Source organism: Myripristis murdjan, chromosome 12 (genome assembly GCF_902150065.1).
Source record: "Myripristis murdjan chromosome 12, fMyrMur1.1, whole genome shotgun sequence".
Taxonomy (NCBI): Eukaryota; Metazoa; Chordata; class Actinopteri; order Holocentriformes; family Holocentridae; genus Myripristis; species Myripristis murdjan.
The window spans coordinates 328,606-354,628 of NC_043991.1; the positions used below are offsets into that span (position 1 = coordinate 328,606).

The window sequence follows — 26,023 nt, forward strand, 5'->3', positions numbered from 1 at the left end:
TCTGATCTCTGATCTGCTGTCTTCCTGTACCTGCTGCTCTACCTGAGCCAGGTGAGGGCCGTGTGTGTGTGTGTGTGTGTGGGCGTGGCCTGTACACGCAGCTCAGTCAGTGCGACGTAACGTCCGCTGTGCAAAGGATTGTGGGTCAGAATGGCCAGAGCAGCATGCTGACATGCAGACTGTGAAATCTGAGTGATGTAGTAGAACATCCTGGTACTCTTGGCAGCTGACACACTGTGTACTGAGATGTACTCATTCTGTTTCCTGCAGACTAAACAGTGTGGTCGTCTGGGGACTGGAACACAGGGACAGTTTCATGATGAAGGAAAACAACACAAGAGTCACATGACCTGGGCTGGGGTCACAGGTGTGTTGGGTCCATTGTGGTTCACACGTGTGTGCGCGCACACACACACACACACACACACAAACAAAAACAACGAACACTGACTTTTTTTTCACTTTGACTTTTCGATGGACCCTGGTGGGCGACAGGTCGACCTTTAGGTTAACGGTGCAGACAGACAGGTGACCCCCCGGTGCAGACAGACAGGTTAACCCCCCCACCCCCACCCCTCCCCCGTGCAGACAGACAGGTGACCCCCCCCGGTGCAGACAGACAGGTGACCCCCCCCGGTGCAGACAGACAGGTGACCCCCCGGTCCAGACAGACAGGTGACCCGGGACGGGCTGTCCCCAGCAGAGTGCAGTAATCTGATGGAATATGTTACAAAATACATTTTAGAACCCATACTCTGTAATCTGCTGTGGAATATATTTTATTATTATTGACTGATTTTATCTTCTCTAGGTGAATCAGTGTGTGTGTCAGTGACGCCATGGAGCCACACACTCCGATACAGCAGGTGGCGCTGTGCACCTTTAAAGGTTGGTTTGCGATCCGCTAAAAAAAAAAAAAAAACATCATATATATTATATATCATATATTATATCATTACATATTATAATTAATAATATAATTATTATTTTGATGTTTGCTCTATTCCTCGTATGAATGTTTGAAATGCCTGTGTGCTTTGTAAAGGAACAATTCTTTAATAAAAAACAACAACAACAACAACAACAGAGGACGACTCTCCGTCTTTCCGACGTGCTGACGTCATTTCCCCAAACACAAAATGGCGGCGGCCTTGAGGAGGCTGTGCGCAGCGGCGCGAGGCACCGAGCGCAGGTAAAGAGTTTCTCTGCCTAACCGAACACCTTCACTCCTCCTTCCTCTCCTCTTTCCTCCTCTCCTCTTTCCTCTCCTCTCTCTCTCTCTCTCTCTCTCTCTCTCTCTCTTTCCTCTCCTCTCCTCTCTCTCTCTCTCTCCTCTCCTCTCTCTCTCTTCCTCTCCTCTCCTCTCCTCCTCTCTCTCTCTCTCTCTCTCTCTCTCTCTCTCTCTCCAGCCTCCGTTCACTTTTCTATTGGAAAATGATCGAACCCCCCCGCCCCCCCCCCCGCTGTGCCGGTGTGTCGTGTGTCGGCTGGCGAGGCCGTAAAATGTCGCGATGAGCAGTTCGGCTCAGTGAGACAGGCGCGGCCACATCACAGAGGCTGTATTCCAGATTATAGATTATAGATTATAGATTATATTGTGTTTAACTGCTCTGAACGTCCCAGGCTCCCAGGTCTCGGTGTGTGTGGGCCGCGGGGCCTCGGGGCCTCGGGGCCTCGGGGCTCCAGGGCCTCGGGGCCTCAGGGCTCCAGTTTCATAAGTTCATGATTCAGTTTATTTATTCATGTAAAAATGTTACTAAAAATATTGAAAGGTCATGTTTTTGTGGTGTCATTTTCCAAAACATCAGATGTCATGAATGTGTTTAAATTGTTATTGTTCATGATGTTTCTTCCTGTGGTTTTAAACATAATCCACCGTTCTGACGCTGGCAGCACTCATAGGTACTGTGGCTGTGTCTCACAAGCCACTGGCTGACCTCAGTGCAGTCACCTGAGCTGTGTCCCAGGTCAGGCTCTGTCCGGGTCGACGCCTCCTCCCCCTCATCCCCCTCCTCCCCTTCTTCCCCCTCCTCCCCCTCCTCCCCTTCCTCCCCCTCCTCCCCCTCCTCCCCGTCGACCAAACGGGACGGTCTAGCCTTTGGAGTACTTCCTGGTTGCGTAACTGCCGTTCCCATGACAACAAACTCCGGAGACAGAAAGATAACTTTTCTTTCCGTCAGGCGTTTCTGGCATCAGGCGGGCCGGCGTCACCTGGTCAGGTGTGCTGGATCTGACAGGTGAGCGGTGCACAGACTGCCATATAAACCTTTCATTATGAATCATTATGTTCATACGCGGCTGCAGCAGCACAACAGACACGACACTGACAACATGGCTGATTAGTGACGGAGCAATGCGGCCATTCTCTGGTAATCACGGCATCAGGTGAGCCTACCTGCTGTTTACATGCAGGTACAGTACAGGTGTGTTTGCTTAGACCCCCAATATTAGACGAGGGCGTTTTTTCAGGGCATTTTCAATGGAAAAAATATCGTCTTATATTCAGATGAGTAAGGTATGTCGGCTCTCCACTAGATGCCGCCGTCGCCATTTCAGTAAACTTTTTTCGACTGAGCAGCGGAACGCAAAGCATCTTGGGATACGGGAGCCTGAGAAGGACAGTGGCGGTGCATCCTCCTCCGAATTGGCTCCAACGGCTGGAAAGGAGGAGCATCTGAAGGATCCTTGGACTCTGGATGAGTTGGGACGGGCCTTCAGAGTGTTGGGACGGGACAGGACGGGCCTTCACAGTGTTGGGACGGGACGGGCCTTCACAGTGTTGGGACGGGACGGGCCTTCAGAGTGTTGGGACGGGACGGGCCTTCAGAGTGTTGGGACGGGACGGGACGGGCCTTCACAGTGTTGGGACGGGACGGGACGGGCCTTCAGAGTGTTGGGACAGGACGGGACGGGCCTTCACAGTGTTGGGACGGGCCTTCAGAGTGTTGGGACAGGACGGGACGGGACGGGCCTTCAGAGTGTTGGGACAGGACGGGACGGGCCTTCAGAGTGTTGGGACGGGACGGGACGGGCCTTCAGAGTGTTGGGACGGGACGGGACGGGCCTTCACAGTGTTGGGACGGGACGGGCCTTCACAGTGTTGGGACGGGACGAGACGGGCCTTCACAGTATTGGGACGGGACGGGCCTTCACAGTGTTGGGACGGGACGGGCCTTCACAGTGTTGGGACAGGACGGGACGGGCCTTCACAGTGTTGGGACGGGACGGGACGGGCCTTCACAGTGTTGGGACGGGACGGGACGGGCCTTCAGAGTGTTGGGACGGGACGGGCCTTCAGAGTGTTGGGACAGGACGGGACGGGCCTTCACAGTGTTGGGACAGGACGGGACGGGCCTTCACAGTGTTGGGACGGGACGGGCCTTCAGAGTGTTGGGACGGGACGGGACGGGCCTTCACAGTGTTGGGACGGGACGGGCCTTCAGAGTGTTGGGACGGGACGGGACGGGCCTTCACAGTGTTGGGACGGGACGGGCCTTCAGAGTGTTGGGACGGGACGGGACGGGCCTTCACAGTGTTGGGACGGGACGGGCCTTCAGAGTGTTGGGACGGGACGGGACGGGCCTTCAGAGTGTTGGGACGGGACGGGCCTTCAGAGTGTTGGGACGGGACGGGACGGGCCTTCAGAGTGTTGGGACGGGACAGGACGGGCCTTCAGAGTGTTGGGACGGAACGGGACGGGCCTTCACAGTGTTGGGATGGGACGGGCCTTCACAGTGTTGGGACAGGACGGGACGGGCCTTCACAGTGTTGGGACGGGACGAGACGGGCCTTCACAGTGTTGGGACGGGACGGGCCTTCAGAGTGTTGGGACGGGACGAGACGGGCCTTCACAGTGTTGGGACGGGACGGGCCTTCAGAGTGTTGGGACGGGACGGGCCTTCAGAGTGTTGGGACGGGACGAGACGGGCCTTCACAGTGTTGGGACGGGACGAGACGGGCCTTCACAGTGTTGGGACGGGACGGGACGGGCCTTCAGAGTGTTGGGACGGGACGGGCCTTCAGAGTGTTGGGACGGGACGGGCCTTCAGAGTGTTGGGACGGGACGGGACGGGCCTTCACAGTGTTGGGACGGGACGGGCCTTCAGAGTGTTGGGACGGGACGGGACGGGCCTTCACAGTGTTGGGACGGGACGGGCCTTCAGAGTGTTGGGACGGGACGGGACGGGCCTTCACAGTGTTGGGACAGGACGGGACGGGCCTTCACAGTGTTGGGACGGGACGGGACGGGACGGGCCTTCAGAGTGTTGGGACGGGAAGGGCCTTCAGAGTGTTGGGACGGGACGGGACGGGCCTTCAGAGTGTTGGGACGGGACGGGACGGGCCTTCAGAGTGTTGGGACGGGACGGGCCTTCAGAGTGTTGGGACGGGACGGGTCTTCAGAGTGTTGGGACGGGACGGGACGGGCCTTCAGAGTGTTGGGACGGGACGGGACGGGCCTTCACAGTGTTGGGACGGGACGGGCCTTCAGAGTGTTGGGACGGGACGGGACGGGCCTTCACAGTGTTGGGACGGGACGGGCCTTCAGAGTGTTGGGACGGGACGGGACGGGCCTTCAGAGTGTTGGGACGGGACGGGACGGGCCTTCAGAGTGTTGGGACGGGACGGGACGGGCCTTCACAGTGTTGGGACGGGACGGGCCTTCAGAGTGTTGGGACGGGACGGGACGGGCCTTCACAGTGTTGGGACGGGACGGGACGGGCCTTCACAGTGTTGGGACGGGACGGGCCTTCACAGTGTTGGGACGGGACGGGACGGGCCTTCACAGTGTTGGGACGGGACGGGACGGGCCTTCACAGTGTTGGGTCGGGACGGGCCTTCAGAGTGTTGGGATGGGACGGGCCTTCACAGTGTTGGGACGGGACGGGCCTTCACAGTGTTGGGACGGGACGGGACGGGCCTTCACAGTGTTGGGTCGGGACGGGCCTTCAGAGTGTTGGGATGGGACGGGCCTTCACAGTGTTGGGACGGGACGGGCCTTCACAGTGTTGGGTCGGGACGGGCCTTCAGAGTGTTGGGATGGGACGGGCCTTCACAGTGTTGGGACGGGACGGGACGGGCCTTCACAGTGTTGGGTCGGGACGGGCCTTCAGAGTGTTGGGACGGGACGGGCCTTCACAGTGTTGGGACGGGACGGGCCTTCACAGTGTTGGGTCGGGACGGGCCTTCAGAGTGTTGGGATGGGACGGGCCTTCACAGTGTTGGGACGGGACGGGCCTTCACAGTGTTGGGTCGGGACGGGCCTTCAGAGTGTTGGGATGGGACGGGCCTTCACAGTGTTGGGACGGGACGGGACGGGCCTTCACAGTGTTGGGTCGGGACGGGCCTTCAGAGTGTTGGGATGGGACGGGCCTTCACAATGTTGGGACGGGACGGGACGGGCCTTCACAGTGTTGGGTCGGGACGGGCCTTCAGAGTGTTGGGATGGGACGGGCCTTCAGAGTGTTGGGACGGGACGGGCCTTCACAGTGTTGGGACGGGACGGGCCTTCACAGTGTTGGGACGGGACGGGACGGGCCTTCAGAGTGTTGGGATGGGACGGGCCTTCACAGTGTTGGGACGGTACGGGCCTTCAGAGTGTTGGGACGGGACGGGCCTTCACAGTGTTGGGACGGGACGGGACGGGCCTTCAGAGTGTTGGGACGGGACGGGCCTTCAGAGTGTTGGGACGGGACGGGACGGGCCTTCAGAGTGTTGGGACGGGACAGGACGGGCCTTCAGAGTGTTGGGACGGAACGGGACGGGCCTTCACAGTGTTGGGATGGGACGGGCCTTCACAGTGTTGGGACAGGACGGGACGGGCCTTCACAGTGTTGGGACGGGACGAGACGGGCCTTCACAGTGTTGGGACGGGACGGGCCTTCAGAGTGTTGGGACGGGACGAGACGGGCCTTCACAGTGTTGGGACGGGACGGGACGGGACGGGCCTTCAGAGTGTTGGGACGGGACGGGCCTTCACAGTGTTGGGACGGGACGAGACGGGCCTTCACAGTGTTGGGACGGGACGGGACGGGCCTTCAGAGTGTTGGGACGGGACGGGCCTTCAGAGTGTTGGGACGGGACGGGCCTTCAGAGTGTTGGGACAGGACGGGACGGGCCTTCACAGTGTTGGGACGGGACGGGCCTTCAGAGTGTTGGGACGGGACGGGACGGGCCTTCACAGTGTTGGGACGGGACGGGCCTTCAGAGTGTTGGGACGGGACGGGACGGGCCTTCACAGTGTTGGGACAGGACGGGACGGGCCTTCACAGTGTTGGGACGGGACGGGACGGGACGGGCCTTCAGAGTGTTGGGACGGGAAGGGCCTTCAGAGTGTTGGGACGGGACGGGACGGGCCTTCAGAGTGTTGGGACGGGACGGGACGGGCCTTCAGAGTGTTGGGACGGGACGGGCCTTCAGAGTGTTGGGACGGGACGGGCCTTCAGAGTGTTGGGACGGGACGGGACGGGCCTTCAGAGTGTTGGGACGGGACGGGACGGGCCTTCACAGTGTTGGGACGGGACGGGCCTTCAGAGTGTTGGGACGGGACGGGACGGGCCTTCACAGTGTTGGGACGGGACGGGCCTTCAGAGTGTTGGGACGGGACGGGACGGGCCTTCAGAGTGTTGGGACGGGACGGGACGGGCCTTCAGAGTGTTGGGACGGGACGGGACGGGCCTTCACAGTGTTGGGACGGGACGGGCCTTCAGAGTGTTGGGACGGGACGGGACGGGCCTTCACAGTGTTGGGACGGGACGAGACGGGCCTTCACAGTGTTGGGACGGGACGGGCCTTCACAGTGTTGGGACGGGACGGGACGGGCCTTCACAGTGTTGGGACGGGACGGGACGGGCCTTCACAGTGTTGGGTCGGGACGGGCCTTCAGAGTGTTGGGATGGGACGGGCCTTCACAGTGTTGGGACGGGACGGGCCTTCACAGTGTTGGGACGGGACGGGACGGGCCTTCACAGTGTTGGGTCGGGACGGGCCTTCAGAGTGTTGGGATGGGACGGGCCTTCACAGTGTTGGGACGGGACGGGCCTTCACAGTGTTGGGTCGGGACGGGCCTTCAGAGTGTTGGGATGGGACGGGCCTTCACAGTGTTGGGACGGGACGGGACGGGCCTTCACAGTGTTGGGTCGGGACGGGCCTTCAGAGTGTTGGGACGGGACGGGCCTTCACAGTGTTGGGACGGGACGGGCCTTCACAGTGTTGGGTCGGGACGGGCCTTCAGAGTGTTGGGATGGGACGGGCCTTCACAGTGTTGGGACGGGACGGGCCTTCACAGTGTTGGGTCGGGACGGGCCTTCAGAGTGTTGGGATGGGACGGGCCTTCACAGTGTTGGGACGGGACGGGACGGGCCTTCACAGTGTTGGGTCGGGACGGGCCTTCAGAGTGTTGGGATGGGACGGGCCTTCACAATGTTGGGACGGGACGGGACGGGCCTTCACAGTGTTGGGTCGGGACGGGCCTTCAGAGTGTTGGGATGGGACGGGCCTTCAGAGTGTTGGGACGGGACGGGCCTTCACAGTGTTGGGTCGGGACGGGCCTTCACAGTGTTGGGACGGGACGGGACGGGCCTTCAGAGTGTTGGGATGGGACGGGCCTTCACAGTGTTGGGACGGTACGGGCCTTCAGATGCCGACTGAAGGAGGCGGAGCCTGAACTGGGACACGGCTCAGGTCTCACTTCAGCTGCTGCAGCTTCAACATGTCAGATGATTTAGCTTTAATCCCTGATCATACAGGGCTACATTATCTAACAAATGACATAACAATGTTCTCCACGAAGGTTTTAACTAAAGGGCTAAATTATTTTACCTAGCTAACCTAGGCTAGCGACAACAAACAGCTAACGTCATAACGTTATAGCTCGAGCTAATGCTGCACTGTTGGACATGTCATTATGTTAGCATGTCCCACTGTAGCTCTCAAGGCTATGTTACCTCTAAACAAATTCATCTGCTTACCTGCTAAATATACATCAGAGGACGGATGTCTAAGGCTGTGAACATTCAGTCCAAAGGTCCTCTGAAGTCCTCTGAAGGTCCTCCGAAGTCCTCTGAAGCCTGAACATGCTCGCAGACTGAGCACACGTTAACGTTAACGTTACATCCGGAGCTAAGATGCCTGGTGAATTCCTCTTGACCTCCTTGGGTGAACTGAATCCTCACCTGAAACAGCCTCTGGTCTGGGACCGGATATCTGGGCGGTCTTAGAGCGCCCTCTAGTGTCAAGGACGTGTAACGTTACTAATGTATTGTAAATGCACTGAGAATAATTTTCGAAGTCACAAGACTTCAGTTACAGTCCAGTAGCCGAGTGATGCACTGTCGCTAAAGAAGTTTGTTTGTGAGACATTAGTTGTACGTGGAATAATGAGGGGCGTGGTCTTGTGAAATCGGCCGATCCTATTGGCTGTAGTCTCTGGGTCAGAATGGTGAATTGTATTTTCATGAATTTATTGATGTAATTTCCGATAAACGTGTGTTGTTGTTGTTGTGATGGATGTTATAAATGTAAAGCTGAAGTTGTGACCGTCTGTCTGGCTGTTTGTGTGCAGTGCTGCGGTCTGTGGCGAGCAGCGGCGCCGCCTCTCCAGCGGTGAGTCACATTCAGCTTCAGCCTTTCTCAGATTATAATATCTTCATTGTATAAAGGCCTTCATTCCTTAATAAAGTTTGTGTTTTTATGTTTATATATTTTATACTTAAACAGATTTTTAATTTTAATATGAATTCTAACATTTAATATGAACAAACTGAAGCGCCGCCCCCTCCTCCTCTTCCTCAGGCCGCCTCCTCTTCCTCCTGCGCTCCTCCCGCCGGCCTCTCCCCCTCCTCCTCCTCACAGGGGGGGGAGGGGCCGGCTACCTGGGCTACCGGAGGTACCGATTGGCTGAGCTGGAGGAGGGGGAGCCGAAGCTGGCAAGCCCCGCCCAGGTAAGAGAGCGGCTCCTTTTTAACATTTTTCCTAATTTAATAATCTGCTTATTACAGAACGTATGATGCGTTCTGTCGGCTGATCTGCCTGTTCAGGTTTTAAAAAACAAATATTTAATTGGAATTTTGAATTTAGTTAAATGAAAAATTCAGTTAAGATTCAAATTTAAATGTCCTTATTTTGAAAACTTGATTTTTTTATTTCAATTTTACATTAAAATTCTGTTTAAAATTTTTTGCATATTATGTAATATTACTTATTTTGCATATAAGCTAAATTACAGATTTAAATGAATTAAAATGACATTCAATATTTCTTAATTTTGAAATTACAAATAAAAAGCATGTCATTCCAAAATAACATTTAAAATATTGTAATATTTTAAATGTGTGAGGCTGCTCTCCAGCTCCACCTTTTTAACTGATTCTCTGTGGAGTTTACACTGATAATACTCCCATCAATCAATAAATGATCAATTAAAACTTTGAGTTTTTGTTCCATCATAATTTTATTATCAAGACGGTTCCAAGAAGAACGAGCTCCATCTCATTTTTCTCTTTTTAATATTTATAATAATATTTTAGTATGAAACAACTCCCATTCATTCATTCATTCCTGTGTGTGTGTGTGTGTGTGTTTTTGTGTGTGTGTATGTGTGCTAAAGGTCATGATGTCATTGTGACCTCACGGTGACATCACAGTGTTTATTCAGCAGCCAATCAGCAGCTCTCCCAAACGGCCCATGCTGCCTCTGTTACTCATTAACCAATCACAGGCTGTCGCCAGGCGGACGTGGCAGCGGGGCCGAGGGTCGCTGAGGGTCACACGGGGAAACGGGGGCCTCTGATTGGATGAGGAATGAAGTAAATAAAAGTGAATGAAGGGGAGGTTATCAAAAACATTTGGTTTTAAAAAAAAAAAAAAAGTAAATGATGAAATACAAAGTAAGATAAAAGTGTAACCATTAATTAAATTAGAAATAGAAATTAAATAGAAAATGAATTAAATATGAAAAATGACATAATTCCAAAATTAAGTAAGTCTGAACTAAATATACAAAATAAATAATCTTAATATGAAATTAGTTAAATATAAAAAATAAAAATGAATGTAAAATGAATAAATATAAAATAAAATGTAAAGTATAAAATGTATAAAATAGAAATTGTAATAAAATTCACTGCAACATAGGAGGGAAATAAAAATGTTAAAATTTGACGATGAAATGAATATACAATTAGTCATAAACCACAAAAGTGATAAAACTTTTAATGAAATATAATATTAAATTAAAATGTAAAATGACATAAATGTAAAAAAATAAATTACATATGAAAGATGCAGTCCAATATTTAGATTTTTTGTTTAAATAATGAAAAATCCCAGTGAAAGAAATGAGATTGAGATGTGGGTGGGGTTAAAGGTCATCTCCTGATGATGTCATCACGTAACATAAACAAAGCACTGCCGTTGCACAGTATTTTTTAATAAATGATTTAAAATTAAAATATTTCAAAGAATCTCCCGTTCCCTTCACGCTGGAACTTTCATGAACTAAAGTCCTGATGCGTTTTTATTTTATTGTCACTGCTCTGAAATATGAAAAACAAAGTTGTGGAGAGAAGTTGTCGGTTCTGTTCCAGTGATCTGTTTGGTCGAGAGCCGTATGTTATTTACTATAACATCACCTCATCTGTCAGTCTATCAGCTGATTATTGATCAGCAGCAGCTGCACAGTGAGCACAGCGCCCTCTACAGCTTCAATAAACCCCAAACAAACGTATCACGTTGGGGGCGGGGCTTCCCGTTCCTCCAGAAAAGTGGCGGGGCTTGTCCTTCCTCCAGAAAAGGTGGTGAGTGGGCGGAGCTCTGAGCGGCAGGTTAAGTGGGCGGAGCTCTGAGCGACAGGTTAAGTGAGCGGGGCTCTGAGCGACAGGTTGAGTGGGCGGGGTCACAGACCTCCACAGAGTCTGTGACAAACAAGCCCCTTTAAGAGATTTTTTTCTACATCCTTAATTTTTCCAGCTCTTCTTCTGATGTTTTGTGTTTGTTTCTGAGAAAGAGGAAGAAGGCGGAGCCGGAACACCAACCTGAGGCTCCAGCCTCATGCGGCAGCGGCACACCTGCACATCGTTCACCTCGTGGCAGCTCTTTATTTCATAATGAGCTCATGAATGTGTGGAGTGTGTGTGTGCACCCTGACCTGCACAGAGCGGTGTGAGAGCTGCAGCTCTGCCACACAGAGGATTATCAATCTGAACACACTTAGGGATTAAATTAGGGATTAGGGATTAAACTCCTCAGAGCGTCCCCGACTATAACCACAACTACAGCTACACTTATAATATTACAGATACAGTTATAATAACTACACTTACAATTATAATATCTAGTTAGTTATAATAACTACACTTACAGTTATAATATCTAGTTAGTTATAATAACTACACTAACAGTTATAATAACTACAGTAATATAACTACACCAACAGTTATAATAACTACAGTTACAGTTATAATAAGTAGTTATACTGCAGTTATAGTTATAATAACTACAGTTACAGGTATAATAACTACAGTTACACCTGTAACAACTATAGTTATAATACTACAGTTACAGTTATAATAACTAGATATTTATAATACTGCAGTTACAGTTATAATAACTACAGTAATATAACTACACGAACAGTTATAATAACTACAGTTACAGTTATAATAACTAGTTAGTTATACTGCAGTTATTATTATAATGACTACAGTTACACCTGTGACAACTATAGTTATAATATTGCAGTTACAGTTATAATAACTAGTTACAGTTAGTTATAATAATTACAGCTACAGTTATAATAACTAATTATAATACCTAGTTCTAATAACTACAGTTACAGTTATAATAACTACAGTTACAGTTATAATAACTAGTTATTTATACTGCAGTTATAGTTATAATAACTACAGTTATAGTTATAATAACTACAGTTACAGTTATAATAACTAGTTATTTATACTGCAGTTATAGTTATAATAACTACAGTTACAGTTATAATAACTACAGTTACAGTTATAATAACTAGTTATTTATACTGCAGTTATAGTTATAATAACTACAGTTACAGGTATAATAACTACAGATACAGTTATAATAACTATAGTTACACCTGTGACAACTATAGTTATAATGTTGCAGTTACAGTTCTAATAACTAGTTACAGTTATAATAACTACACTTACAGTTAGTTATAATAATTACAGCTACAGTTATAATAACTAATTATAATAACTACACGTACAGGTATAATAACTTCAGTTACAGGTATAATAACTTCAGTTACAGGTATAATAACTACACGTACAGGTATAATAACTTCAGTTACAGGTATAATAACTACACGTACAGGTATAATAACTGCAGTTACAGGTATAATAACTGCAGTTACAGGTATAATAACTTCAGTTACAGGTATAATAACTGCAGTTACAGGTATAATAACTACACGTACAGGTATAATAACTTCAGTTACAGGTATAATAACTGCAGTTACAGGTATAATAACTTCAGTTACAGGTATAATAACTGCAGTTACAGGTATAATAACTTCAGTTACAGGTATAATAACTGCAGTTATAAGTGTAGCTGTGACTGTCATGCTGCGGGGGAACATAAAAACACATTTGATAGAGCACCATAGACTTTGAATGGAGAGCTCAGTCTCTCTCTCTCTCTCTCTCTCTCTCTCTCTCTCTCTCTCTCTCTTAATCTCTCTCTCCCTCCTCCACCTCTTATTTAAAGCTAGCTGACTGCTCGCGCTGCCACTCTTTCTCCTCTCTCACACTCTGTCTCTCTCTCTCTCTCTCTCTCTCTCTCTCTCTCTCTGTCTCTCTCTCACACACACACACACACACACACACAGAGGCGGCTCGAGACTCCTCTTCCTCGGTGTGTTGGTTGTTTTCTTGTCGGGAGACCTGATCACAGGAGCGCGCTCCCGGCCATGTGTCGGCGCGCGAGTTTGTCGCGAGCTTCCTCCAAGTCTTCTTCTCCGAACACGAGGGCGCGCGCATGGTGAGGTTCTGCTCGCTCCCGCCGGCTCGTCGGCAGCGCGGAGGCGGCAGGCGGGAGCTGCGGCGCGTGCACAAGGAAAGAGAAGGGGGAACGGGAGCGGGAGCGCGCGCCAGCGCGAGGTTCAGGTACAGAGACAGAAGGCAGGATTTACCTGGAGCATCACCTGCAGCCCCATACAGGCTGCCATGTAGAAGCTAATGTCATGTAGAAGCTAATAACATGTAGAAGCTAATGTCATGTAGAAGCTAATGTCATGTAGAAGCTAATAACATGTAGAAGCTAATGTCATGTAGAAGCTAATAACATGTAGAAGCTAATAACATGTAGAAGCTAATATGTAGAATAAATGTAACACTGGTCAGCATTGTCTCCACAAACCGCAGTTAGTGTAGATTCATTTAAAATCACAATTTTTCTATTTAAAAATAAAAGAAATGCTTTCACAGTAATATTAAAAAAATACAAATATGTATGTGTGTTTATCTGTCTGTCTATATGTGTATACAGGCAGACAGGCAGACAGACAGACAGACAGGCAGGCAGTGAGTGGATATCTGTCATGTTTCAGGGAGTGAGTGAGAGAATGGCCGAGCGAGCATTACACTTAATGGAGAGAGAAAAGAAAAAGGACAGCAAAATTCATGAGTCAAAAAAAATATATAATTAATTTAGAATTGTTTACTTCACAACAAAATTCAGTTTGAAACCTGGAATTTCACTGAAAAATATTTGTCTCCTCTTTTGTTAATTTTAATATGTAATGTCAAAGCTGATGTCCAGGAAAGTGAACCAGGTCAGAGTTTTCTGTCTGGGAGACGTTTGGCTCTTCACTTCCTGCTGCTCCCCAGACCAGACTGGTAATCTGGACTGGTAATCTGGATTTGTAATCACTACCAGTTTCCTGGAGATGCCTGTGACCTGGACCAATGAGAATATGCACAGACGTAAACCTTGATCTTCACCCTAACCTGCAGTCGTTCAGTCTAAACCCTGTTCAGAAACAGACTCTTAGTTTTGATTTGTGACGGGCGCCGTGGCGACGGGCGCCATGGCGACGGCCAGGTGTTACAGCCGCTACATGCTAACAGGGCTAGCAGGTTAGCACAGGATCAGCACACAAGTAGGCTAACGCAGGCTAAGATAGGTTAAAATAGCTGACCTAGCTATCTCACACACATATATACACACACACACACACACACACTAATCTGCTCACCTCACAGTCCCTCTGTCTCAGCTCCAGTCATATCAGGAAATTAATTTGTTTTTATATATATATATATATATATATATATTAAATATTAATTGGTTTGTGTGAGATGAGAAATTCTAAATTAAATGCATAAATGTTCATTTATTTTGAGCAGTCAGCTGATCAAGCAGATATTAACCAACAGGCTGTGGGGCCTTCTTTATTACAAGAATAAGTTGGGAAATTAACATAATTTTAATAATAAAACAGTATTTGATATAGAATATTTTTATTTTAAATGTGAATTGTAGAAATCTCTTAATACATTAAATATTAAATTCAATAAATGCAAATACTTTAAGCCCAAAAAAAAAAAAAAATTGGATGAATTTATTGTTTGGAAAAATAATTTTACACTTCAAATGTTCATTAAAAATTAAATTTAAATTCCATTAAAAAAAAAAAAACGTATTTTCTAATGCATAAGGAACAACTAATTAATGATATTCAGTTGCAAATATAAAAAATATGAAAAGTCAAGAAAAACAAAAAACATAAGACAGAAATAAGTAATTTTTTAGAAGTGAGTGTCTTTAGCTAGCTAGCATTAGCATGCATGCGTTGCTGATTAGCATCGTTAGCTCCTTCCCTTCTCTTCCCCATCTGCACTCGTAGCCACGCCCCTCCTGCAACGGCCACGCCCCTCCTGTAATGGCCACACCCCTTCTGTTACGGTCATTACGGTCCCTCGCTCGTCTCTGCTTCCTGCTGTTTCTTCTGTTGACTTTTATTTTTGAATATATATTTTTTCTTTTTAATTCATTTTTTCCCTATTTTTCTGTTTGTTTTTGCTGCCAGTATTTTTATTACTTAATGAAAAATTATTGATGAATTTATTTAATGTTTACACATTTTCTTCCCTGTTTATCTCTCCATTCTTTCATCCTCTCATACCTCTTCCTCTTTGTCCAAATTTGTATATTTACTGTTTTAATGATCGTTTTAATTTAACTTAATATGGTGTTTTTTTACACTTTTCTTTACATTCTTTTTCCCATCTTCATTCTTTCATCGTTCCATTTGTCTTCCTGTCATTTTTCAAAATTTTTCTTCTTTCATCACTCCATCGCTCCTTTCACTCCTCCTTTTCCTCCACACACAGAAACACACACACACACACACACACACACACACACACAGACTTTGGCCTCCATTCAAAGAGCATTGCGTGACTTTGGCCCCGCCCCCTCCCACCCTCTTGCAGGCTCCGGCTTCCCCGATTGGCTCTCGGCCGTCGTCTGCGTGCGCTCGGTAACAGCGCGTCGTCTCGCCCCGCCCCCTGGCGTCGCCCAGCAACCGGCTTCTTGCGGCCGCTGGCCAATCGGGTAAGAGTAGAGGAGGACGGGGTCGCTGGCGTCTGATTGGCTCTGAGGTTTTGATTGACAGACTGAAACAATTAATAGATTAATAAACTTACAATATTTTTCCTCAACTGATTGATTGATTGAACTGTTTATTTACAGTATGCAAAGAACAAAACAATAAAATACTGATTTTGAAACAAAGATGAAAAAAAGGAACATAATAATTTACATGGTAATTGTTTGTCATATTTAAAATGTTTGGCTGATGATTGGTCGAGTCTTCAAAATGTTAAAATAAAATTTTAATTTGATTGTGCCTTAATTTCGATTTTTTTAAATTAAGAAATGAATACTGTTCCAATATTTTTTTCTGAATCAGTGCTTATCAGTAGGTAATACTTATTAATAATTGTTAATAACTGTTACTTATAATTACTTTTTTAAAAACTTGATTGACTTGATTTAAATTTAATTTAATTTATATAATTAATTAATTAATTAATTTATTTATTTATTGGCCTGGAGGGAAGAGCAAATTAATAATAAGTTTCTGATATTTTTGTAGGATCAATACTAATATAAACTCAAAGAAACATGAAGTTGTTGTGTAATAAATGTGTGCTTATTATTTATCCCACCAGGAGGCGCTGCAGTGAAGCTTTAGCCAACTTTATTGTTTTAACTGAAGAAAGAATCTAAATGTCACTCATCTGTGTGAACGGGTCATTTTTATTTTAATCTCATTAAAATAAATAAGTCTCTTGGAACCCCCCTTCATTTAATAATATTTCACCCTTTCTAAATTTTATATCAGGAAATTATTATAGAAGTATGTCTGTGGTTTTGGTCATATGTTCTGAAAAAATATTCAAATTTATATTTGTGTTTTGTTTGTTATTATATTAATTATTATTAGTAGTAGTAGTATGTGTTTATTTTATTTTAATTGTTTTATATGCTTTTTTAAAAAGAAATTGTTTGGAAAAAGTGTATGTATTTAAAGTTATCGAAAGTTCTTGTTTTTATAGCTGTTATTGTCTGCTTTGAGGTTGAATGTTTAACTCATTTATGCAGTTTTAGTTTTAGGTATTTTTTATTTTTGACCCAGCTTCCTGTTTCTTTGTTGTTATTTGTTTTAACTGGAGCGCTGCCGCCGGTGTTCATGTGAGCCGCTGTGTTTCCACGTGCGTCCTGCAGGTGTCGCTGTACCGCTCCATCCCGCTGCGGCTGCTGTCCCGGTGTTGGGGGCGGGTCAACGGCGTGGAGCTCCCTGGTTGGCTGAGGAAGCCGCTGCTCGGCCTCTACGTCTGGACCTTCAACGTCAACATGCAGGTTGTTTACCTCCCGTTTCCGTCCTCCTCTCCTCCTCCAGCAGCTTAGAGGCTAATGGGCTAACGTGCTCACATGCTAACATGCTAAATGTGGCGAAATGTATTGGGGCGGGGTGTCTCTCTCTCTCTCCCCTGCCCCTCCTGTCTCTCTCTCCCCTGCACCTCCTGTCTCTCTCTCCCCTGCCCCTCCTGTCTCTCTCTCCCCTGCACCTCCTGTCTCTCTCTCCCCTGCACCTCCTGTCTCTCTCTCTCTCCCCTGCCCCTCCTGTCTGTCTCCACTGTGACTGTCAAATAAAGCAGAAATGCCACAAAAATATAAAAAAAAGAAATATTTTAGAAAAACGTTTTATGTTAAACCAAATAAAGAAATGTTTGTAAACAGCTGCCCCGCCTCCTGCCCTCTCGTCCAATAGGAAGCAGCGATTGAGGACCTGCATCACTACAGGAACCTGGGCGAGTTTTTCCGGCGACGCCTCAAACCGGCGGCGCGTCCGCTGTGCCCCTCCTCCTGCCTGGTAACAGCCTCGTCAGTCACCAGTCACCACTAACCACTAACCAGTCACCACTAACCAGTCACCACTAACCAGTCACCACTAACCAGTAACCAGTCACCACTAACCAGTCACCACTAACCAGTAACCACTAACCAGTCACCACTAACCAGTAACCAGTAACCACTAACCAGTAACCAATCACCACTAACCAGTAACCACTAACCAGTCACCACTAACCAGTAACCACTAACCAGTAACCACTAACCAGTCACCACTAACCACTAACCAGTAACCACTAACCAGTCACCACTAACCAGTCACCACTAACCAGTAACCACTAACCAGTAACCACTAACCAGTCACCAGTAACCAGTAACCACTAACCAGTAACCACTAACCAGTCACCACTAACCAGTAACCACTAACCAGTAACCACTAACCAGTCACCACTAACCAGTAACCAGTAACCACTAACCAGTCACCACTAACCAGTAACCAGTAACCACTAACCAGTAACCACTAACCAGTCACCACTAACCAGTCACCACTAACCAGTAACCAGTAACCACTAACCAGTCACCACTAACCAGTAACCACTAACCAGTCACCACTAACCAGTAACCACTAACCAGTCACCACTAACCAGTAACCACTAACCAGTAGCCAGTAACCACTAACCAGTCACCACTAACCAGTCACCACTAACCAGTCACCACTAACCAGTAACCACTAACCAGTCACCACTAACCAGTAACCACTAACCAGTAACCACTAACCACTAACCAGTAACCACTAACCAGTCACCACTAACCAGTCACCACTAACCAGTAACCAGTAACCACTAACCAGTCACCACTAACCAGTCACCACTAACCAGTAACCACTAACCAGTCACCACTAACCAGTCACCACTAACCAGTAACCACTAACCAGTCACCACTAACCAGTCACCACTAACCAGTAACCAGTAACCACTAACCAGTAACCACTAACCAGTAACCACTAACCAGTAACCACTAACCAGTCACCACTAACCAGTAACCAGTAACCACTAACCAGTCACCACTAACCAGTCACCACTAACCAGTAACCAGTAATCACTTCAGACAGACAGGTGTGTGTGTGTGTGTGTGTGTGTGTGTGTGTGTGTGTGTGTGTGTGTGTGTGTGTGTGCACGTGTGTGCACGTGTGTGTGTATGTGTTGGCTCTGCTGCCATGATGACACTCAACTAACCCCAACTAAACCCTTCAGAATAAAAGCTGCCTCATGTCTTCTCCCTCACCGCTCACACAACCGTAACCCTGTGTGTGTGTGTGTCTCTTTGTATGGTGTGTGTGTGTGTGTGTGTCTCTTTGTATGGTGTGTGTGTGTGTGTGTGTGTGTCAGATCAGTCCAGCTGATGGGAAAGTGCTGCACTTTGGTCGGGTGGTGAACTCGGAGGTGGAGCAGGTGAAGGGCGTCACCTACAGCCTGGAGAACTTCCTGGGTCCGCACGGCGGTGAGGATGCCCTTTTCAAAATAAAACACATGCAAGCTAACATGCTAACTGTTAGCCTCCCTTCCCACAGCTAACTTTCCTGAACACCTTTTGCAGTTTTATTTTAAAGGAAAGTTTAACATAATTTCACATTTTCAAATTAATGAATTGTTTTTTAAATTGTTTTATTTTTATTTGTAAATAAGTTTGTAGATGCTTTAAAAAAAAAAAAAGGATTTTTAATTTATTTCCCATGGTCAGGTTTTCGCATTTTTAAAAAAAATAAATCTTTTGTCTTTTTAAATTTAATGTATGTAACTGTCTCTCAGGCTCCTCCCCCTCCTCTGGCTCCTCCTCCTCCTCCTTCTGTGACAGGCTGCTGTCGTCCAATCAGAACGATCTGTTCCACTGTGTGGTTTACCTGGCGCCAGGTGACTACCACTGCTTCCACTCGCCGACCGACTGGAAGGTGGAGCTGCGACGCCACTTCCCCGGTCAGTGACATCACTTCCTGTTTTCACTTGCTGTCTTTTTATTTTATTTTATTTTTATTATAACTGTTTTTTCCTTTTTTTATTTTCAAGTCAGTTTTTCTATGGTTGTTGCTGCTCTTTTTTTTTTAATAAAGGTTTTGTTCATGAAAAGAGGGAATTTAATTTGTGTGTGTGTGTGTGTGTGTGTGTCTGCTCAGGCTCGTTGATGTCAGTTCGTCCGGGCGTGGCTCGTTGGGTCAAGGAGCTCTTCTGCCTTAACGAGCGTGTGGTGCTCACCGGCCAATGGCAGCACGGCTTCTTCTCGCTGACGGCGGTCGGAGCCACCAACGTTGGATCCATCAGGGTTTACTTTGACCAAGTGAGAAGGGCTTTTATTTTGAAGAGAGTTTACATTGACCAGGTCAGAAGGGCTTTTATTTTGAAGAGAGTTTACATTGACCAGGTCAGAAGGGCTTTTATTTTGAAGAGAGTTTACATTGGCCAGGTCAGAAGGGCTTTTATTTTGAAGAGAGTTTACATTGACCAGGTCAGAAGGACTTTTATTTTGAAGAGAGTTTACATTGACCAGGTCAGAAGGACTTTTATTTTGAAGAGAGTTTACTTTGACCAGGTCAGAAGGGCTTTTATTTTGAAGAGAGTTCACATTGACCAGGTCAGAAGGACTTTTATTTTGAAGAGAGTTTACTTTGACCAGGTCAGAAGGGCTTTTATTTTGAAGAGAGTTTACATTGACCAGGTCAGAAGGGCTTTTATTTTGAATCAGTGTTATTTTGCTCAGTGTGTCAGAGTGTGTCAGTGTGTTAGTGTGTGTCTGTGTGTGTGTCAGTGTGTGTCAGTGTGTGTCTGTGTGTGTGTCAGTGTGTGTCAGTGTGTGTCTGTGTGTGTGTCAGTGTGTGTCTGTGTGTGTCAGTGTGTGTCTGTGTGTGTGTCAGTGTGTGTCTGTGTGTGTGTCTGTGTGTTAGTGTGTGTGTGTCAGTGTGTGTGTGTGTGTGTGTGTGTGTGTGTGTGTGTTAATGTGTGTGTGTGTGTGTGTGTGTCAGTGTGTGTTAGTGTGTGTATGTGTGTGTGTGTGTGTGTGTGTCAGTGTGTGTTAGTGTGTGTATGTGTGTGTGTGTATGTGTGTTAGTGTGTGTTAGTGTGTGTGTGTGTGTGTGTGTTAGTGTGTGTTAGTGTGTGTGTGTGTGTGTGTGTGTGTGTGTGTCAGTGTGTGTTAGTGTGTGTACGTGTGTGTGTGTGTGTTAGTGTGTGTATATATGTGTGTGTGTGTGTGTGTGTGTTAGTGTGTGTTAGTGTGTGTGTGTGTCTTAGGGATGCAAATTCTCGATTAATTCATTAACTGATAGTTGATCCACGTCATTGTTTGGTTATTGATTGATAAGTGTTTTCCCTGAGAGGCTGCGGGTCACACTGAGCCCCTCCCCCTGCCCCTCCCCCTCCCTCTTCCCCTTCCTCGCCGCCAGCCCCGTTTGTCAGCAGCGTGTCTGCTGTGACCCCCCCCCTCCCCCCCCCCCCCGCCCGGCGTCCCAGATGAAATCCTGCTGTTTTTTTATTGTATTTAAATTTATTTGTTTGTTCCCTGTCAGGACCTTCAGACCAACGCTCCGCTCCGCGGCAACGCCTCCTTCTACGACCGCCACTACATCAACCAATCAGACACCTCCGGCCCCTCGGAGGCGGGCGGGGGCGTGGCCTTGCAGAAGGGGGAGGGGCTTGGCGAGTTTAACCTGGGCTCCACCATCGTGCTCGTCTTCGAGGCTCCCCGACACTTCCAGTTCCACCTCCAACCCGGACAGCCAATCAGGTTCGGGGAGGCGCTCGGCAGCCTCTGATTGGACGAGGACGAGGGGCGGGCAAAACCAAGCAAAAAGGACTATTACTTTGAAAAGTAGAAAGGCAGGGACAGGAGGGCTTTTATTTTGGAATGCATTGATCTGAACAAAGCTCAGTGTTTTTTTTCTCTGTTCTGTTTTTGTTTATTTTACTTTTCTTTGTTTTTGTTTGTCAACATGAATTCAATATGGCCGCCACAGCTTGTGAAGATACAGTTTTTTCAAAATAAAATACATTTAAATCTGAAATATAATCAAATCAAAATGTGAGTACATTTTCTTTAAAGAAGAAAAAAGTCATAATGCCTCAACTTAAAAGTAAAAAAACTGACAATATAAAAAGCAACAGAATTTGAAATATTCATGTATATTTCTAAAAATATTAATATAAAATGGTTCAGATATAAAAAGTTGAACAGGAATCCAAAGTGAGTGGAAGGAGGGCTCAGTGTGACGGCGCTGAGTCATGTGACCTCGCACAGCCCTGTGACGGACCAGGACAAGGTTTGCTCGGGGATTATGGGTAATTTGGGTGGGTTTTTCCCTTCAAAATAAAAGAATATTATTCTTAACATATGAAAATAAAAATTTGGTTGTATTTTATTTAAAAAAGAATACAACAAAACAAAATACATATTCTTCTTTATTTTGGAAAAAAGCCCTAGCTCTTTGCCAGGTGGATTGTGGATTTCTTTCGTATCATAGAAAGCAAGTAATTTTTTTCTTAAATTAGATTTTTGATTTTGTTTTATTTTTGAAAAGAAGGAACTCCAACTCCCAGAATGCCGCTCTGCCAAAAGACTAAACAACGCCAAACTCTCTCTCTCTCTCTCTCTCTCTCTCTCTCTCTCTCTCTTTTTTTTTGCAAAAATCACATTTATTAGAAAACTGATAAAAAATTTTTTTATCCATCACTAATAATTAATATTCATAACATTAATATGATTCTAACATCAGCCGATTGCAATAAAATAAGGATGGAATTTGGACTAATTTCCAACATTAGTTGGTGAATCTAATCACAACATTTTCCAAACAAAAATAATATCTCTTTATTTTTCTTGATAACAGTTTTGAAAATTCTGCAAAAATTTGTCATAATTTTGTCCATTTTTATGTCAAATGAAGGACAACACTTTGAGTCATGCTGAGGACTTTTATTTTGAAGAAATGCCACATTGAACACTTTTATCATTTTCATTAAATCCAGAAAAAAAACGTCCAGTTACATTTTTGTCACTTCTCTTTCTTCTTTTCCGTTCGTATAAATAAAGTTTGCATCGTTTGAATGTTATTTGTCTCTTTTATGTTTGGATCCGACCAATCAGAGCGCTCTGAAATTTAACTCTGATAAATTTAGCAAAGCAGTCTTTTATTTTGTTGAACGATGAACAGGAAGTTGGACGAAGGCTGTGATTGGCCGGCACAAATCAACAGGAACTGAAAGATTGCAGGGCAGGCAGTGTAACTCTTTCAGCCAATCAAACGTGAGCTCAGCAACCTTCCGGCCAATCAACAGCTGTGTTTCTTGTTGCTGTCGAAGTTAAAATGTGATGTTTGTATGTAATTATATAAATAAAGATTTATTTGAATAACCTCTGAGTCGCTTGTTTGTGTTTTGATTCAGCCAATCAGCTGCTGAGATTCCACCTCGTTTGAATATTTGAAGATTTAAATATTTGAATATTTGATAAGATAAACAACCTGCAGGCATTTGATTGGTCAGTATGCCTGGTGATGTTTTAGCTCCGCCCCCTGCAGCAGCACAGCCAGCAGCACAGCCACCAATAGGACGGCGAGGATGATGTTGCGGGGCAGCAGTTGCCGTAGCGACGGCAGCGGGGCTCGGCCAGACCTCCGTGGGACCAACAGGCGTCGTCCAGCTCCTTGCCCAGCCAGAGCTTCCCATCCTGGGCCGGAGCTCCGCCCCCCGGCCCCGCAGAGGTCGGGGGGCGGAGCTCCAGCTGGGCTTTGACCCCCAGGAAGCAGGAGAGGTCGAGGTCGAGGCCCGAGGCGCCGCCACGGGGGCGGGGCGTGTTCTGACGACACTGAGGACAGCAAATCCACACCTGAGGAAGAGGAGGAGGAGGAGTCACATCAGCCGACACACAGCCAATAAGAGAGCAGGGCTGAGGTCATGTGACCTGATGAACTGGTACGCAATAAAACAAGAAACTGAAACCATGAAATAGACACACATTACTGTGATGTGTTTAATAACCTACCTAATAACCTATAATAAATCTTTAATAAGAATATAACTTAGACTAACAGTAATGACATAATAACATAAAATGACCTAAAAAAAACCTTACAGTAAGCTATAATAACCTATACTAAAACTATAGTAAGCTATAATAACCTATACTAAAACTATAGTAAGCTATAATAACCTATACTATAACTATAGTAAGCTATAATAACCTATACTATAGTCATCTATAATAACCTCTACTTTAACTAAGTAATCTATTTTAACTTATACAATAACTATAATAACCTATACTATAACCTATAACCTATACTATAACTATAATAACCTATTCTATAACTAACCTAGAATAACCTATACTATAACCTAGAATAACCTATACAATAACAATAATAACCTATACTAAAACTTATAGTAACCTATAATAACCTATACTTAATTATTCTTGCTGTTTTGTTGTTTTATGATCATTTATGTACATTAAGATGTTACTCTGTTTTATTGTGTTTGATTGCTTTTATTTTTTTCTACTGTTTTTACTGTTTTGTTGTTTTATGATCATGTACAGCACTTTAAAGTGCTATATAAATAAAGTTGAGTTTGAGTTTTAGTATACTATAACTATAATAACCTATAATAACCTATACTATAGCCTATAATAACCGTATATTATAACCTTACAGGAACCTATAATAACCTATACTATAACTATAATAACCTTTAATAACCTATACAATAACTAGAGTAACCTATAATAACCTATACTATAACCTATAATAACCTATAATAACCTATACTATAACAATAATAACCTATAATAACCTATACCATAACAATAATAACCTATACTATAATCTATAGTAACCTATAATAACCTATACTATAATCTATAATGACCTATAATAACCTATACTATAACTATAATAACCTCTAATAACCTATACAATAACTAGAGTAACCTATAATAACCTATACTACAACCTATAATAACTTATAAAAACCTATAATAACCTATACTATAACAATCATAACCTATAATAACCTATACTATAACTATAGTAACTTATAATAACCTATACTATAACTATTGTAACCTATAATACCCTATAGCATAACCTATATTAACCTATTCTTACCTACATGATGCACCTGTAATCACCTGAGTCTTAACAGAGTTAAACCACAGTAATCCTGCTTTAATATCTCAGGATTATCATATTTAATCTCCTGTGATAACCTAAAACACATCAGGAGCCTTTGTTTGTGTTTCCGCCAGAGTCCGGGAGAATCCTCTCCTCTGATTGGCTGGAAGGAGTGTGTTAAACCATGCGTCATACACCGTCCTGACGTCACCTGACTCCCGGAGTGTAACCATGGCGAGTGCTAACGAGCAGGAAGCAGGATGAGCTGGAATCACCTGACGTCACCACATGCTGTGACATCACGGTGACATCACGGTGACGTCATGGCAGGCGCTCACCTGCTCGTTGATGACGGTGTCCAACCGCTGCAGGCAGGCCTGGCAGAAGGTGTGGCCGCAGTGCAGTCGCCGTGGCAACCGCTCGGCTAGGTCGTAGCCGCTGAAGCACACGATGCACGACAAGTCCCGCCTCCTTTTGCTCTCTGTTGCCAAGGAGACAGACGGCAGCTCCTGATTGGCTGCGTGCTCCTCCTCCTCTTCCTCTTCTGGTTTTGGCTCCGCCTCCTCCTCTGCTTTGTTGTCATTGGTCATTTCTCTGAGGAGGGGAGGGGCCAATAAACGACAGCACAGAATTAAGAATGTATAGAATCTTGTTTTTAAACAAGTGGAAACAAAACTGTTCCAAACAAATGATGAGAATAAAATGGAAAAATTAAGTTCAGAATAAAATGAAATTATAGATGAATGATTAAATAAATATGAATAAATAACAATAAAATGACACAATAATAATCTCATGTATACTGTAATAATAAATCCATTAAAGGAAAGACAACAATTCAAATATCACATCAAATATGAATGAATGGAATAAAACACACACACACACACACACACACATACACAAACATACCTGTGTGTGTGTGTGTAAAAAATAAATTCCATTTCTTTGCTCTGATTGGTCAGAATTTGAATTGAAAACCTGAATTATGACTCACCAAGGTTTTTTTAAATTTCCTGTTTTCTTGTTTTTCATTTTCTTGTCGTCTTTCTTTCCGTCTCTCGTCTGCTGTGATCTGTTCTTTCTGGTCCTTTTTTCTTCGTTTTTCTCTTTTCCTGTTTGTTGTCTTTTTTATTTCTTGTCTTTTCTTTACTTTCCTTTTTTCCTTTTTTCTTTTGTTCGTTCTTGCTGTTGTTTGTCTCTCTGTCTCCGAGGCAACAGACAGAGAGAGGTCCGATTGGTTATTCCACTCTCTCTCTCTCTCTCTCTCTCCATTAATAATTGATCCTCGCTCACCCACAAGACAGAGAGAGAGAGAGAGAGAGAGAGACAGACCAAACACATCTTCATCATCATCATCGTGTCAGTTGTTCTGTATCAGACACACACACACACACACACACACACACACACACGCCTGACGGCCAGCCTGCCACCACCTGGAAACAAAAATCATATCTCTCTCTCTCTCTATATATA

General features: G+C 45.5%; 2 protein-coding genes across 3 annotated transcripts; one reads left to right on the top strand and one right to left on the bottom strand.

The window, feature by feature from the left end:
* The first annotated feature begins 1,091 nt into the window (after positions 1–1,091).
* pisd (phosphatidylserine decarboxylase) lies at positions 1,092–22,786 on the top strand. Of its 2 annotated transcripts, XM_030065012.1 has the most exons (9): positions 1,092–1,192; positions 8,561–8,601; positions 8,791–8,939; positions 16,762–16,896; positions 17,309–17,410; positions 18,777–18,888; positions 19,197–19,361; positions 19,559–19,719; positions 20,945–22,786. In XM_030065012.1, exons 1-9 carry the CDS (start codon positions 1,140–1,142, stop codon positions 21,188–21,190), a joined length of 1,164 nt encoding a protein of 387 aa, XP_029920872.1. In that variant the 5' UTR covers positions 1,092–1,139; the 3' UTR covers positions 21,191–22,786. The 2 variants fall into 2 exon arrangements, with proteins under 2 accessions (XP_029920872.1, XP_029920871.1); XM_030065011.1 differs by lacking the exons at positions 1,092–1,192; positions 8,561–8,601; positions 8,791–8,939 and adding exons at positions 12,056–13,133; positions 15,465–15,585.
* Positions 22,787–22,845: 59 nt separating this feature from the next.
* rnf224 (ring finger protein 224) lies at positions 22,846–25,684 on the bottom strand. Its single transcript, XM_030065751.1, has 3 exons — positions 25,542–25,684; positions 24,883–25,138; positions 22,846–23,259 (listed from the first exon to the last, which is right to left on the bottom strand). Exons 2-3 carry the CDS (start codon positions 25,132–25,134, stop codon positions 22,933–22,935), a joined length of 579 nt encoding a protein of 192 aa, XP_029921611.1. The 5' UTR covers positions 25,135–25,138; positions 25,542–25,684; the 3' UTR covers positions 22,846–22,932.
* Between the last annotated feature and the right edge of the window lie 339 nt (positions 25,685–26,023).

Excerpts from the sequence above, each read along its gene's own strand:
- pisd (XM_030065011.1), top strand. The coding sequence starts at position 13,006 with ATGGTGAGGTTCTGCTCGCTCCCGCCGGCTCGTCGGCAGCGCGGAGGC. Across the intron at positions 13,134-15,464 it reads CGCGCCAGCGCGAGGTTCAG|GCTCCGGCTTCCCCGATTGG; the intron begins GTACAGAGACAG and ends ACCCTCTTGCAG. Across the intron at positions 18,889-19,196 it reads CTTCCTGGGTCCGCACGGCG|GCTCCTCCCCCTCCTCTGGC; the intron begins GTGAGGATGCCC and ends ACTGTCTCTCAG.
- rnf224 (XM_030065751.1), bottom strand. The coding sequence starts at position 25,134 with ATGACCAATGACAACAAAGCAGAGGAGGAGGCGGAGCCAAAACCAGAA. Across the intron at positions 23,260-24,882 it reads ACACCGTCATCAACGAGCAG|GTGTGGATTTGCTGTCCTCA; the intron begins GTGAGCGCCTGC and ends CCTCTTCCTCAG.